The sequence below is a fragment of the Buteo buteo genome, chromosome 6, assembly GCF_964188355.1.
Source record: "Buteo buteo chromosome 6, bButBut1.hap1.1, whole genome shotgun sequence".
In the NCBI taxonomy this organism is placed as follows: Eukaryota; Metazoa; Chordata; class Aves; order Accipitriformes; family Accipitridae; genus Buteo; species Buteo buteo.
Window position 1 is genome coordinate 30335395 of NC_134176.1, and position 17186 is coordinate 30352580.

The 17186-nt window shown below is 37.3% G+C and overlaps 1 protein-coding gene across 2 annotated transcripts in view; it reads right to left on the bottom strand.

The window, feature by feature from the left end:
• Window positions 1–17186, bottom strand: part of AKAP6 (A-kinase anchoring protein 6) — a 236655-nt gene that overhangs the window by 178213 nt on the left and 41256 nt on the right. For both annotated transcript variants that reach the window (XM_075030308.1, XM_075030307.1), the window contains exon 4: window positions 10122–11909. In XM_075030308.1, coding sequence (XP_074886409.1) covers window positions 10122–11909 — 1788 coding nt within the window. The remainder of the gene's footprint in view (window positions 1–10121; window positions 11910–17186) is intronic.

The window sequence follows — 17186 nt, forward strand, 5'->3', positions numbered from 1 at the left end:
GCACTGGGCAGCACCGGAGGACACTCCATTGGAGCCATGCTGGCACCTCCCCTAACTGGTCCCAACATTTCTTTACTCTTCAATCTCATAGTTGCTAGAAATGAACCTCATTCCCCAGCATTTAATTCCTCGACAGCTGCACGTAGTATACATACACCATGGTTGCTCCCGTAGCCTGAAATCAGAGTGGTCCTATGGCATGACGACAATTAAACAGAGATTTGTGCACTTCCAAAAAATTTACCTTTTCCCAAACAAAGAACAAATTGTGTTACAAGAATGAAATTATCCAAATTGTATACCTTTACCCAATGGCACAAAATGAATTCCACAGGAGTTTCAGTGCCTTTTAGATAAAGACTAAATTCATTATTTTTACATAATATTTTCAGTAAGTTAGCCAGTAAGTGATAGATAAAGGAAGAAAGCCACTATATTCTTGACCTGATAGTCACAAAGTAGGGTTAAACACTATTTAAATAATATAACTATAGTTCTCTAAATGATAATAAAAATAGCGGCTATATTTGCAGGGAGATAACAACTCTAAATTTTTTGCAGAGGATAGGGATTTTTTAAAAATATATTTCACAAAATCTGCAGAAGTGCACATGCAGGTTATGTTTTTTAAAAAGCTTAATAATTAGCATACACATGATATTACTTTTCAAAATCAGAACAATATTTCAACTTAAAATTTGTTGGAATAAAAAACATAGCAAAAAAATTCGGGACTACACTAAAGCAAAAAAGATCTTTGAAAGGAGGAAAGATTCTAGCTTATGATTTATTTAATCTCTGAATTTCTAACAACTACGTTTGTAAAGTTATGTGGGTCTCGTTCATTTGAGAAGGAAATTCAAGAAAATTTCTGTGAAATAGGTGCAACAACAAGTTTTGGCCTCAAGAGGGCGATATATCACCATGTCTAAAAGTTTTCCAAAATGAAGGAAAAAACCGCTTTTTACTAGAATAGAACAGATGCTGTTTGCTTGTGGGTAACAGCTAAATATAGCCACCTCTGCTATATCATTGACATGACTTGAGATATAATGACCACGATTCCCCCTCAAAATCAGAACGTTTAATTCAGCATTTCCTATTATTCAAGGCTAATTGGTTAGAAGAGGTTAAGTCGGTCACCTCACAAGAGATATTGTAATTCTTTGACCCATGAACTTGTTTTGCAGTTAAAATTTCTGAGTTGAAAAACAGGGAAAATTATGATTTCCACTATTCGCTAAATATGGCAGCAGCAAGGAGAGATTAAGATTCACCACCTCTTTTCTTTACTCCATTATTATTCCTCTAGTTTCCTAATTTAGCCTCCTGTTATGCACTCAGTTCTTGTTCACCTACAGTCTCCAAAGAAATCCTGTCACTATTAGTTCCTCCATTAATTGCTTTTCTTTTGCTTCCTAATTCTTCTACCCTCCCTTTCAGATAGTTTCTTTTTTCAGTGGTCTCTAGTGGGCATTTCTTTACACCCTCTTTAGACCCTAATTCTGACTCACTTCTTTCATCCCCAAATTTGGATATATTTACAGAATAAAATGAAAACAATCTCTGGTCTTTTTTCTTTTGTCATCTTATTCTTAATTTTTAACCCCAGAAGCTTTGCTGTTTCTAACAAATTTACTATTTTTTTTTCTGATTTTGTGTACCTCAACAAAGCTGCAGGAGGTTTGCACTGCAATGCATACATGAGATTCACCCTAGTGAAGTCTGGACTTACCTGAGCCAATTTTATGTTAGCTGCTATAGTTCAGTTGCTGCTAATAATGCAGCAGTATTTACATTTTAAATTACCCTGTGTGTCTTTAGTCTTATACAGCACAATGAGGAAACATTCATGTCATCAGATGCTGGCATCAGTAGGGAAAAAGCAATTAGTAATATTCAGTTAACTGTGACTTGGACATCTACACTGTCTACTACCAAAAATCTGTTTGCTTGTTGATTCTCCCTCTGTCAGCCTGGAGAGATTCCAAACATTGTCCAAGGAAACCAGAGGCAAATCTAGCCCTGGTTCGGGGAACATTACTTGACCCACATGAGAATCAGAGTTCAAAATAAGTCTTTACTAACAATAAAGGAACGTTCAGATGAGATTCCAGTTTGATTTGCTAAGGACAGCTCAGCTGTTTGTGAGGATTATCATCTGTGCTCCAAAACCTAAAGCAAGGATAAGAAAACAATTTTTTGCCTTTCTGGTTGCTTTCAAGATAACTTTCAAATACCTGCATAAGCATACAGACAGTCTGAAACAAGCCTCTGAGAGATTGTTTCCTGTCCATATTTACCACAAATTATATTCACTCTGATGCCTAATGATGACAACTATGATTTAAGAGTCAGCATGATTTAATCTTTCATTCCTGATCATAACATACTGGAAAGGATGAAGGAACAAAAACCAGTTTCTGTCAAAATATATAAAGATACACAAGAAGAAAAAGATATGAACATATTTTGAGGAGTTATGCAATAATCTTACATAAGTGGACTTGCTCTTTCTTCTCAGGTTAATCCTCTCTAGACCCTTGAACATTTCTCTTGCTCTGACTCATCTCCAGCATGTACACATTTTAAGGCAATGATGCGTTAACAACAGTAGATTGACTGGAATTTTATTTAGGTGGAAGTTAGTAGTAATGTATTATTTAAATATTTAAATATTTAGAATACAGCATTAGTGATTTTGGTATACTATATCTTTCTAGAATATCCTGTACTTCCTCACAGAAGATACATAAAACATAAGTATCCAAGAGCCTAAGTATATTATGTAACAGAAGAGCTAGACCTTAAAACATTAGGAAAGGCATATCACTATGAAAATACAAAGCAATGAGCATTCTCTCTCACCCCTCCATATTTACCATATTTAAGGGGATATTAGAAATGACAATTTTAAATTCAATAGTTTTCTGTTTAATAATGGTGGCACTTCAAGGAGCCCTAAAATCATTACAGTAACTAGTTAACAGGGTAGTTCAGAAGTTATCTCAAACTCTTCACAAACTTTCTCCTCAGTACCTGTCCCCTATAAGATAGCAGTTATAGAGGATTCAGTCCTGACCAACACAGGAAGATTCCTCTTAAACCACCATACACTCTCTGAAGTAAATTCCCAATAGCAATTTGACACTTTCTGTCAGTGTTTTGAAAGCTAGTGCCATCACTGCAAGCTTCCAAACCTACTTCAGTGGTTTCTGAGTGCCTTTCTCTATCTCCATGAGAGAAGTGAAAGCACTGAACAATCCCAGACAATAAAATGTCTTTGCACTGATAGAAAGAAGTCAATCGTAAGATCATCCTAAGTCAATACTGTTTAGTTCTCCAAGTTATCGCTGTGTCCTTTTTAAATTTGGAGCCTCTACTGGCTTTCCAGGTAGGTCCCCTGACACCCACTGCTCACCTTTGAGCCTGCCCTTTGCTACAGTGAGAGCAGGAATTCTGCCTCTTGCAGTTTTACTGTTCCCTTTCTCCAGCTCTGCTGCACCCTTTTGCCTATTAGCAGAAATCCAGAAGGTAAGAAATAATCCTTAACCTATTTCTGGAAAGTTTCCAGTTCACAAATAAATAATGTGGATGGCTCTGGTGCAGGCTTGTGCCTAGGCTGTGATACAGATGATTAAGACATGACTCTGGGTTGTAAAGCCAATGGTCACTTAAAGCTGATCTGAGTGACTGCATTAGAATGGAAGAGGAGGGCTCACAGAATCATGTATGCAAAAGCAGCTGTTCCTCCGTTCATCTAAGCTGTTAGTAGCCATCCCTGAGCTGCGAAGTAGTATCCAACTACGTACACAACAAGAGACAATCAGGAGGCTTTTTGCAGCCAAAGGTCTCATATCAGATGTGAGCCAAACACTGGATGTAGACATATCCCTTACAATCAGTTCTAAATACTAGTAAAGACATACCCTCAAATCAATGCTACCAAAATTATTTGTGAGCAGATTTTTTCTATTTCTCTCTCTCCCCTCTCTCCATTTTTTTTCCCCTAAATTATTTGGAATGACTTGCCAAATACTAAATGTAAAAAAACCCTGATCTGAAACCGCTCACTGCCAAATCATTCTGAGCTCTTTACATTGGAAATTCAAACAGTTCTGAACAAGCATATGCTTCACAATAGATATGTTTCATTAAGGAAGCATAATTCCTGCAGTCAGTTTTAGATGTAAAGTTACAAATTCAGAATTTCACATCTTACATAGAACTTGCTGTTTTTGCAAAGATTGCTGGTGACGAGCTCACGCAGACTATTTGTGGTAAAACAAACACCGAAGAAAAGTAATGTACTTGGAGGAGCTGTTTAAAATTCAAGCAAACTGTTAGGAACTAACTGTTTTGGAGGAACAGAGGGCTCACTGTATTTCAATATCATCTTCTAATAAAGAAGTATTTGTCTGAGTAAAAGTGAGAGTTCCATATGTATACTACTTTACTGCTTAATAACAGTTTAACCAGCTTAAAAACTGAGGGATGGGCTTTCAAAGCAGACTCAAAACAACAAAGCACAAACTTGACTCAGTACAAAATGTGAAGTGACATTTTTCAGTCTTGCTGCACAAAGCAGCAAGACTGCTGAGAAAACTGCAGCGTTGCCAAGGAATTTCTGGATCTGATACCTCTTTCACTTACTGTTTTTTATAAATTGGTTATCAACCAAGAGCAGTATTTCAATCTAAATTGTATGAAGCAGTACAAGTAAGATTCAGAGATGAACAAATTTTGGCAAGTACTCTATCTATTTGGAAAAATATGCAATCCATTTATTTTAAGAGGGTCAGTATTAGAAGTACTGTTACTAAGTTATTGAAAGCAAGAGGGCTGAGGGGAGCACTACGACACTTTAAAAATCCTTTATCTGGTAATCCAAAATAAGCCAGTCCTGTTCCCTGTTATCTTCGCTTTTTTCACCTGTTCTGTCATTACTGATTTCAGTTCTATTTTTTTTCTTTGTTACCAAGCCCCATCAGTGTTATCAGTTCTTATTAGTTTTTCACTACCTTAGCCCCACAGCCCAAACTTCGTTTGTCCTCTATGCATGCTTTTCCTTCTAATGATGAAAATCACCTCCAAACACAAATAAACTTTGCCTCCCCTAAAGCTATCCAGCTTCTACCGTAACTGTACTGGTGTGTTTTCAGTCCATTCTCTGCCAAGAAGCAACTCTGTCCCCTTTCAAACTAAACAACACAAATTCTTTCCTCTTTGTGTCAGTTCTCCAAATATTTTCTAACCAGCTGGCTCTCCACTGGCCAAATGGACTCCCAGCTGTATCTCCAATACAAGCTTGCTCTACCAAGGCCATTAACCATTTGCAGAAGCCTATCGTTTGGTTACCTTTTGTGACTACCTTCTAAAAATGCAAATCTTCCCCACCCAAACACGCAAGCTATTTGTCACACTAACAAGTTTATCTCCGATACTGCACTCTCCTTTGTAGACTGCACTGATCCTTAGCTCCTCCTAGACAGGAAAATTATTCCCATTAATCCAATAATTTGGAAAAGGGATCTTTAATCTCTGCCCCACTGAGGCATCTTGAGTTCAGAGGGGATAAATGGTTGCACGAAGGTGAGGGGATCCCTGACTGGGTCCTGGAAGGCAGCAAAATCTTTTATCCAGCTCTTTGCTGTAGGATCCCTGGGGCATGCTCTACCCCAAAGCAGAAAAACATGCAGAGCAGCATTATTTCATACCCTTAGCACATCAAGAAGGTGGGTAACCAGTACCAAGGCTGACCGGGCTCCCCAGACAAAATACAGAGCCAATGGAGTTGAGGGCAAATTCGTGAAATGTGATGAGCTAGAAGAATGGGATCGATAGATATCAAATTGCTTCTTGCAGAGGAAATTCAGCTGCCTTTTACAGAAATGGAGCCTGTGATAAAACAGGCTATAAGTCTGTATAACAGGAAAAAATCAGCAATTTGCTTCATACTATTAACCCTGAGGCCTGCAAAGCAAACACATCTTCATTTAAATGGAGTGTCTTGCAAATGGTTACATTTCTACCCTTTGTAATAGTGCCCTCAAAAATCAAGTAGATGGGATTATCATTGACCACAGATTACAGCACAAGGATGCCAGTATAGTTAATCTAGTATTGCTTTCTAGAGAAGGAGATAAAACTGCCTGAACAAGGTTTTTTTATTGTTATTATTATTTTATTCACATAAGATGATTGAAAATGCATTGTCATTAGATCAGCCCAAGATCAGTTTTTCCTTCCAATTTTTCAGTTTGCGAATAAAAATGGGGGAAAAAATAAATTATTAGTATGATTTTAAGGAAAACTTAGTTTTCTTACAAAAAGTAAACCTTACAGCATTCTGAAACTGATACTATGGAGTCCTAGTGTTACATATGAGAAGTAGCAATTGGCCATCTTATAGCAAAGAACTCTACTGACTTTACCTGTGAGAATGATGTTGTTATATCTTTTTTTCCCTCAAGTTAGTTTAACAGAAACTACAGAGCTTAATCTGCATTCTAAAAATTCATTTGAGGCAGCTGCTAAAAGCTGAACTATACTTTAATAATAAGAGAAACATTCAGAATTTGTTGTCACTTGTTCTCACATTTAACTCCAAAAAGTAATTTCTGAAACATACAAGGAACTGCCACATAAATTGTTATGTACCCCAGAATGGAGGTACCTAGTATTAAAGGCATGAAAAGCATGTGCCAAAGAATTAGCTGCAGTGCAAGGCAAAATATGGCAAGAGTATGCAATATTTATTGTAAAGCAAGAAAGTGATCCTATGTAACAAAAAATGGGCCAGTCAAGCAGAATTCTGTTTGTAGGTAGACAGACAGATTAACAGCATAATAATATGCATGCAAGGACATCTGCTTAATTTGCAAGTATGAAAAACTACATTTTATCAGTTTCTGCACATGACTATCCTCCATATAACTGAGAAATGAATAAGGCTTCCAATAAATGCTTTAGCATATGTTCAACAAATTGCTTACTATCAAGATATTACCAGATTTATACTAATTTGAAATTATTCCCATCATAATAAAATACTGAAACTTCCTTGTTTGCCCTATTACCTAGCTAAAATATGACTTTCAATTATTTTGAGGCAGCCAGTCCTTTCTAAGATGTTGCTATCCCAAAATGAAAGGTTATTTTAGTTTTGTTTTACAATCTCAATAAATAAAATATTAGGCTAGACACTTGCAGCAGTGTAACTGGATTACTAATGGGCATGGGCATGCTTCTTCTGTCTTTAATTAAGTTCTCATTTCAGAAATCTGACTTCTTTAGCACAAAACTACCACTAACAAGAGTAGTATTGAATTATTGCTAAGACATGTATTCATGCAATTAGGAAACTCCGTTTTGAGTTGGAGACTTCTTATTAAATAACAGAATTAATGTAAATGCCAAATGATGATAAAAAAGCAATGGCACACTTTTGAGTCTCTGCTTAGGGAATTACGAAACAGGAGATCTAGCAAAAGAAAGGACTCAACTGTGACTCAGGTATGGTATTTTAATTAGATTTTGTTTACAATACTTCATAACATCACATAAGGGAGGAATTTTCTATTTTTCTATTACTTATATCAAATTAAAGTACCTCAGCAAGACACCATAGTGTTACTGAGGCAGGATTTACCTTCGTAAGAGGTCCTGTATTGCAAAATTGGTTCTTTACTAGTCTTACAAGCAGAAGATATAATTACTAGCAACAATGGAAAAGCTCAGGTGAATAAGCAGCTTGGGAAAACCTTATATTTCTTTAAAATATTATAATATTATAATTGCTTTGCAAAACATTTCAAAACTTTTCTCTTGATTTTTTTTATTCACCATTCAGGAAGTACATTTTCAAGCCAGATGTAGCTAGTATACATCTTTCTGCATGAAATAAACATGAAACTTTCTTGTGTGCTGCTTCTAAGGGCATGCATCACTGAGCTATCTCTCTTCCTAGCAGTGCTTTTTGCATCTGATGTTCTTTCTGCTTAAAGCCCTTCTACTCTGAGCCCCTTCCCGTAATATACTTCATAAGATTATTTTCAAACTCCATGATCAACATTTCCCACACATTCATCACAACCAGGAACACTGAGAAATTGTAGAAAAAGCAGTGTCAGCAGTAGCAAAGTTCCTCAAGGACAAGAGCAGCAGCTGTAGTCACTAGCTAGAAGGGTTTACTCTGGCCAGAGAAGAGCTAACTACCTTTAATTGCTGTCAGGAGCTCAATCCACTCTCCAGAGGAGGTGAGGAGGGGATGGGTATGGAGAGGAAGTGGGTGTTTACAGCTGCAGCCAGTTGTTACAGCTGGTTCTTATTCCTCCATCCTGGCAGGACTGAACTGCAGCTGCAGGGAATCACACAAAGACAGATGACCCCCCCCAAAAGAGAATTACTTTTTCAAAAAGTTTGAGAAAAATGAACGTGATGATTTGAGAGGGTGATGCAGAATATTTCTCTGCCACCTGCTTCTTGCCAAAAGGATGCTAGTCAGCGTCTAGTGGAGGGAGCTGGTCCCTAGACACTCAACAATTCCATTCCTTAAAACAGGCTTTTGTAGTATCATTTGAAAGACAGTATCTTACGTATTCACAAGTAGCTTTGATGGGATTTGTTGCTTGCACAGGGCTCTGTATCTCTCAGCTTCATCTGGACTAATTTTCAACACTACACAAACTTAAGCACAGAAACAGCTTGCACTTACGAAGATGGTTCTTTCATCAGAGTCCAAAAGATGAACCCCAGCCATCAGGATGGAGTCATTAAACACTGCCCTTTAGAGCTGACTGCTTCAAGGCTGGCAGCTGCTGCTCCCTCCTTTGTTTAAGAAATTTCTCTTTCTGTGTTTTCTACCCTGACTTTATACTCCAACATCTCTAGCTCAACTACTTTTCTACTAGTCAGAATACTTGCAATGTCTTCAAAAGTTATAGAAACCAAGCATCAGAAGAAGCATTTACTGAAGTTACAAAACTAAGTTCTTTTTTCTTAGCTCTTATGGAGCTTGATAACACAGAAGATAATGCAGATACCAGATTTAACATTTAGATGCCAAGATCACCCTTTAATGCCTATGTCATGAATTTTAAAGGATTTTAAAGTCTAGTAGAGATGGAGCTTTCTTTTCTGACAACCATATTACTAAACTACATTGAGGATAGACATGAAATGTTCTGAATACGAGAGTTCTCCTCTACAATGGCCATGAAGTCAAACCCATCAGAAAACTGAAGGAAAAATTTACTATGAATGTAAGCTATTAATTATATTACTGAGACGGCTAGGTCCTTATTTGATTACTCATTCAAATTCACCTCCCTTTCCAAAGTTTATCTTTTTTCTTGAAAAGATCTCATAGTGTTAACTACTGTAAACGTTTCCACATTATAAGGAAGAGTTACTTCTGAAGAAGTGATGCCAGAAGCCAAGAATGAAATCCTATCTCATCTGAAGTTTAATGGGGTAGTGTATTATTGCTCTAGCATATTGCACTATTAAATTGCCGTTATTTAGGAAGGATTATTTAAGTAAAATTAAAAAAAAAAAAAAGAAAGAAAAAAGAAGAAAAAGAGACATTATTCTTAGTTCCACCACCACTGGAGGGAAATAATCACTACAAGGAAAGAGAACTGATTAAAAAGAAATGTGTTTATTATGCATGATATGACAGGAATCAAGAAAATGATTCCTCTACTCTTGGACTAAAACAATTCTCTTTTGTAAAGAAAATAAGCAGATGATATTAAGTATAACTTCATTCAAATACAAAAAAGATCCCTGATTTTCCAATGTTTATTTTTCACTTCATTCAAAAATAACTTATCGTGTACCTGATCTTGGCAAAGAGAAGCTCTATTGATAAAATAATGTTTTGCCAAATTTAAAGGCATTGGTATAACTAAAATAATGTAGGCAAATTCTGTAAAGTTAGCTGCAGTCTGTTATAGCTACCATGATCACTGCTGTTCTCTACCTCTAGCAGTCACTAGATGTGACTATTTTCATCATTAAAAGAAAACAAGAAAGCAACTCCACCCCTGCCCACAGCTCCATCTCCATACATAGGCTTATCAAGAACACAGCAGAAGAACACAGGATTATTGCCTTACCTCAATTTTTTCCCATATGGTTTCATAATTCTCTTGGTGTTGTATATCTTGCATCAGTTGATGAATTAAAGCTGATTTATTTGAGGCAGAAGTATCATTCTCAGTTGGCTGAGTGACAGCAGTCCTTTCTGACTTTTCTTCAATGTATTTTTTAATGCAAGATACCGGCATACAAAGATCTTCATCAGAGAGAATATCACTAAGAGGCCCAGATTCAATACTGTCACCTAAGGAGGATGCTATATCACTTGAAGAGCTTGGTGAAATTCTACCCATTTTTTTGTGCTTTTTTGTCTGATACATTGGATACATTTCTGAATCTGAGTTCATTTCTGACAGCTCCCAGTCATCAATGTTTTGAATGGTTTCTCGTCTAGGCTTTTGGGGCAGCAACTTTGTCAAATTTTCTAGCTTTAAAGCTAATACTTCAGTCTGTTTGAGATGTGAAGGAAGTGCTAAATATTCATCAGACCCATACCAGACCTCACCATCTTTACTGTTCTTCTGAGTATAGTTAGGTGTTGAGGAGAAGCTTTTATTATTCTTTCTTCTCAGTAGAGGAGGTGATGAGTTGGTAAGGTCAGAACCAGCTGAGGAAGCATTCTTCTGGCTACGCGTTGGTGAACTAAAAGGCTCAGTTTTACCTTGTGATTGCCCATTTGGGTCTGCCTGGTTACAAGATTCTGATGATGCAGAAGAATCTGTTTCCGTCTCCTCCAGAGACTGAGAGTTATGAGAAGTAATTCCATTCTGCAGAGAAGAACGTCCTCTTTTTTTGACTTGTATTGGTGGAGCTGTTTTACACATACCTCCAGGTGTTCTGCCAGCTTTCACTTTCTCTGGAGCATCATGAGACTTCTTGTGCTTTGATTTTTCTTTACAGGTGTAGAAAGTAGACTTTCCTAGACTTACAGGACTGTCCGTAAAGTGATTATTTATTGTGTACTCAAGATTTCTATCACCTATTGTATTTAAGCAATCATATGACTGACTAACTGCAGATGCACTGTTAGTGTAGGGTGACTGTAAAGCTAGGCAAAGCTTGGACCTGTCCGGTGGATCTAACAATGAGGGTGTACTTCTACTCATTTCATTTTTAACTATCTGAGAGATTTGCCTTTTTAAATCATTGGCTTCCATGTAATCTTTAAACACATCATCTTTCAGAAACAGACCTCTTTTTGGCAATGTAGGCTGTGTAGGGGAGTCTTCATTATAGTTAAAGCAGTCTCTTATGGACCTCTTAGGAGTTGAGTTTTCACAGTGAGAATGTTTGATTTTTTCACTGGTGTGCTGTGGAAGATTGCATTCTGGGTTCTTTAATGTGGAAACTGGTTTGCTGTCAGTAGGTAAAACACCATCTTCAGAGCAGGGTCCTTTAGAAAGAGAGGAGTTTACAGAAGAAGGTACTAGTGAGAGCTCACGTGGTGCTTTCCTGTCTTTGCTTTCTTCTCCATCTTCTGCTGAAAGAGATACCTGGGTTTCTTTCTCATTTAATGTTTCATTACACTGGGAAGCAACGGAATCAGTTGCTACTGCAAGTAAACCCACACTTCTGATAAGTCCTGGAAAGTCCTTATCCATCTCACTGTAGTTCCAGGATTCAAATGATTTTGCTTTCCCTTGGCTGGAGGTCATATCATCCAGAGCACCAAGCAAATCCTCACTAGGACTGTAGTCAGATAGTTCAAATGCAGTAATACCACAATCCAGTGACAAGTAATTTTGAGAACATTTAATGGTTAACTGTCCAGAATCATCAACTTCAGTTAAAGAGTCAAGACGGTCCTGAAATAAATGAAGAAATGGTACATTTTTAGAAGACTAATTTTCATATACAGCACAGGCAAGTAACAAACTATCAGCTTCTATGTGTCACTGCCTAATATCTAGAAAAGCATTCATCACTAACCTGCCTGTTTTTGCAGTACCCTGTAGATGAGCAAACCATTCTAAAGTTTTTGGGAATTAAGAATGACAGTAAACTGAAAAATGCTTAGTTTCAGTCTGGTGCAGCAAGTTACCTAAAAATAGCAACTCACTTTTGTATTGGTGTTCTCCTTAAATTCTGCCTCAGTTCTACTTACTCTGTAGCTGGCACTCAGAAATTCCATGCAGCAGACTCGTAGTATTTCCTGTGTTAACTACCTCAAACAGAATGGAGGCGATCTTGGGGACTGCTGACTATATCAGCCACCTTCTTAATCTTGTGTTAGAAATCCATGCTGCTCTATGATCTTTCAGTTGATTGCCAGAATGTTTTTTCCAAGCATCATCTAGCAATGTGTCCTGGTTTCAGCTGGGATAAAGTTAACTGTCTTCCTAGTAGCTGGTGCAGTGCTATGTTTTGAGTTCAGTATGTGAAGAATGTTGATAACACTGATGATTTCAGTTGCTGCTCAGTAGTGTTTAGACTATAGTCAAGGATTTCCAGCTTCTCATGCCCAGCCAGGGCACCTGACCCAAACTGGCCAACAGTGTATTCCATACCATGGGACGTCCCATCTAGTTTAGGAACTGGGAAGGGGGGGGCGGGGAATCGCCGCTCGGGGACTGGCTGGGTGTCGGTCGGCAGGTGGTGAGCAATTGCCCTGCGCATCATTTGTACATTTCAATCCTTCTATTACTACTGTTGTCATTTTATTAGTGTTATCATTATCATTATTAGTTTCTTCTTTTCTGTTCTATTAAACCGTTCTTATCTCAACCCACAAGTTTTACTTCTTTTCCCGATTTTCTCCCCCATCCCACTGGGTGGGAGGGGAGTGAGTGAGCAGCTGCGTGGTGCTTAGTTGCTGGCTGGGGTTAAACCACGACACAATGAAAGACATTTCTTCCCATATTTATGAGATAGAGGTTGCTAACCACATTTCACTTTTTCATAGCATATCACCTGAGGATTTATCTGCTGGAAATTTGGAGAACAGCTCAAGGGAAAGAAACTATAGCCTGGAATCCTAAACCTCTGGCCTGCCATGTCCCCTTGTCAGCATCTTCTCAATGAAAATCCTTCAATCTCAGAAACACAGACATAGCCAGAGGAGACTATCTCAGATGGCAAATGAGATTTTAAGATCAAAGTCAAATTAATGTTTATAAATATTTTGGTGACTTATTTGAAGGACACAAAAAAATCTGATTACATTAAGATCTGAAAGCAGCCTGATATATAACAATCACAACAAAATTATGTTTAGTCAACATTTTATAAGCATATTTCTAGTAGAAGATTTAATGTTCTAACACCTAGGCAGGCCTCGACTATTTCTGGATCCCAGCACATAATTTGAAACCTGAACATAGGATCAAATAATTCTGAAACAATTTCTGTTCTTATTTACACTGGCGTACATCTTAAGTAACTCCATGAAACTATTTAGAACAAGAGAAATTGGCAGAGCATGTCAACTGGACAAAAAAAAACCCTGAAAAGCAGAATTTAAAATAAAAAAGCCAACATTGAGCCCAAGTGCTTACAGAAACTACTCAAAAAACATCATAAAGGTCAGAAACTCATGTTTAGGATTTTAACTTTATGTGCCTAAATCAGTACACTGGTGTTTCTTCTCAGGTTTGGATTTCATAATAGAGTTTTTTAAAGCAAACTTTTGAGTATCCACTAAATAGATTCCTGCCTGAATTATTCCCTGGAACAACTTGTCTGACTACACTGTCTAAATCCATAGTTTAAGGATCTTAGGCATCATGCCTGAAGAAGGTGCAATAACCCCACAATCTCTTCATCTCACAACAAACCACTTGGATTTGGGTCTGAACAAAAATAATCTCAATAAAGAAGGTTGAGCCCTGTACTCTGTCCACCTCACTTGCATTGGTCAAAGTAAAAACATAAAAAATCCTCCAGCTAAAAATATTTATGGAAAAGATTGATTAGAAAGTTATTTATCAACCATAATCTTGGACATTGAAAATATCTTCTATTTAGCACATTCTATCCAGATGTAAAACCTATGCCGCAAATAGTACATTGTCAATAGTGCAGAATTGAAATGGGAAGTTTCTATAAATCTGTCAAATTTAGATTTTGGAGCTGCATTTATTAAGGAAAATAACTACTCAACAATGATCAGTATTACAGCTGCATTTTCCCTCTAATCTCAGGAAAAGATTAGAAACTGTAAAACCATATATAAATCAAAACCCTTTCCAAGGCCCTAAGCGTCTTGATTTCTCCTGAGTAATGAGTTCCATTCCTTCGTCTCTTAAAAATGTGTTTATTAACATTAATAAAATTTACAATCATATGCATTAAACCACCTTGTTTGGTCATTTTCCAAGCAGCCTCTTAAATGTGTGCTTCAGAGGAGCATTATTTAATGCCAGTATTACCAAGTTTTTATTATTGTTGTTATTTCAGAAAAATATTATATTTAGTTATTTGCTTGGCTACCAATAGGAATACCTTAGTTCAAAAAATTTGTCCCTTTTCACATAGTAATGCTTCCTGTAAGGCTCTGTAGGTTGTTTCCAATACCTTCTTGTATTTATATTTAAACCAGCACAATTCTGCATTTTCTTTTACTTTTTCAAATAAACTAATTTAATTTGTAAGAGATTTCTTTTGTGACTTTACCAACTGTTTGGGAACATCAGGATTCACGGTATTTTAACATAGCCTTATACTGATCCTTTCCCTGTTTTCTGGCTTTATCAATTGTGAAATAAAACTCACAGGTTGGGTTCAGCTGGACAGAACTCAGGCTGTACAGAACTCATTTTTGTCTCCTTCTTATCTGTCTCTGGGTAACTCCTGGAGGAGAAATTGTCCTTCAAAATCTTAACTCTCCAAAGTTTTTAATTAAAAAAAGTATTTTCTGAATTTGACTTCTCCAACATGGCAGGCAGCTTGCCTCACTGGTTCCTCTCTTTCCTCCAAGCCATGAAACTTTGTGCCCTTTCCTGCTGGCATCTTATTCAGTATGGCACTGCTGAGATAGCCAAAAGCGCAGTTACTGCCTGCCCAGTTAATGAGCTGGGTTCCTAACCAAGCCAGTACAGCCTATGCTGTACACTTTCATGTTTTGGTAGCCACTCAACCAGTGTTATCCCTATGCATTATGTTGAGGCTAACTTGTGCACATTTATGTGTGTTACAGCTACAGTGTAAATATAGCCCAAGCAGGACTGTTGCGCTGTGATTGTGCAGTCTCTGAACTGAGAGAGTAGTGAACGGTATCAAGATGAGACTGTCTGACTGAACACGAAAGAAACCTTGGCAGGTCACTTCTTCCATGGAGCTCTTCAGTTAACATTGGCAGCCAAAGGCGCTCTTCACCGTTATGCAGAAGACAGCTGACTTAAGGAGTGAGCCAAACATTCTGTGAAACTATAGGTTCATGGACTGTAGAAAAGCATAACATTGCTGTACTGGTTCAAATCAAATTTCTATCTAGCCCAGTATCCTCTCTCTGCATCAGTTCTAAACATTTTCTACTAGCTGAGCTATAAGACATGGGTATATGTACATGGCCCTTCCACACAGAACGTTTCTACCCTCACTCCCAGCTTCTACCAATGAGCATCTGGAGGTTATAATTCTTCCTATCTTTGCTTAGTTTTCACATTTTTTTTTTTTTTAACTTCTTTCCACTTCTAAGTGTCCTACGGTAGTGAATTCCAAAATAGAAGTCTTTGTTGTGTGTGAAAGTTTCCTTCTATTCATTTCAAACCAGATGACTTCTCAATCTTAGGAGAAAAAAATAAACTGTCATTCACGGTTCATAATCCCCAAGGAGTACTGAAAATTAGGAGAATGATTCTCCAAGGAACGGTTATCTGTATGGGCAAAGTTTTCTAGGTTTGCTCAAACAGTCTCACTGTTCACATATGCATGAAAATCCCTAATAGATAATACTTGTATCATGAAGCACTTACTAGTCCCACAATGTAGTCCTGTCTAGGAAAGGATATGGGGGAAACACCAAAAAAACCCTAGATAAGAGTCTACATTTTATTTATTTATTTATTTTCATCAAATAAAGTCACTACCATTATACCTGATGAAAAGCTTGAATAAATACCTGAAGGTTAAAAACTGCAGAGCAATTTCTGGGAACCAATTCAGGCATTAGAGCAGAAACTTAATATTAATATTGTGTCCCTGCTATTGCTAGCCATTAATTTTATCAAATACTATTTATGTTTTAGTTGGGGTGGAAAAAAAGAATCATGTCAGGATATTTGGGGGGTTTATTACCACATAAGCCTACCTGGCAACATGTTTTTTCCCCACTGAAAAGTAATATATCCTTCCCCAGTGAGTCCTCCCCTGTATTGGAGGGATGTTTTTTATAGCAGTTTTAATCAGATCCAGATGGGACATTTCCTGTTTCTTAGTATCTGAATCTGCCCCTTCCTTATGTCTTGAAATCACAATGCTCATAAAATAATGACTTCACCCTAATTCACCACTCTGGATATTCAGACAAGTGTGGATTTCCTTCAGACTTGCCAGAGAAGGTTAACCAGTAACAGCAAAGCAGAAACTGAAACTGAAGCACCAGGTATGTATGCATCAGGAAGAGGGGGAGTAGAAGGTGGGCCTGGGCATACCTGAGCATTGATTTCAGAACCACCCACTCTGTTGTGCAAAGATAAATATAAAACCCAAGAGAGACCAGAGAAATACACACATTCTCTTTAAACTTGAGTGATCTGAAACTCAGGACGTGTTTAGGGGACTTCTGACATCCTCTGTAACACAGGTTGCAGAATCTCACTGCATTGATATAGAGGTCTCTTTCTGTAAATGTATCTAACAAAAGCATTTTATCCTAAACTTAGGACTTCCAGCATATGAAGAATCCACTACACACTAAGGTATCTTCTATTAACCATTAATTACACTAACTGTTGAAAACATGCATCTTCTTTCAGCTTTAAAAATTAGGCCAGTAGTGTCCTTCTAACTAAGCTAATTTAGTAATAATGAATTCAAAGAAAAAAAACATTTTAGTTAAATGAATCCAGATTTACAAACAATTTAGATGTGTGGTAATTTGACACCCTGTTAGAATAAAAAATGTATGATTCATGCATCATTTC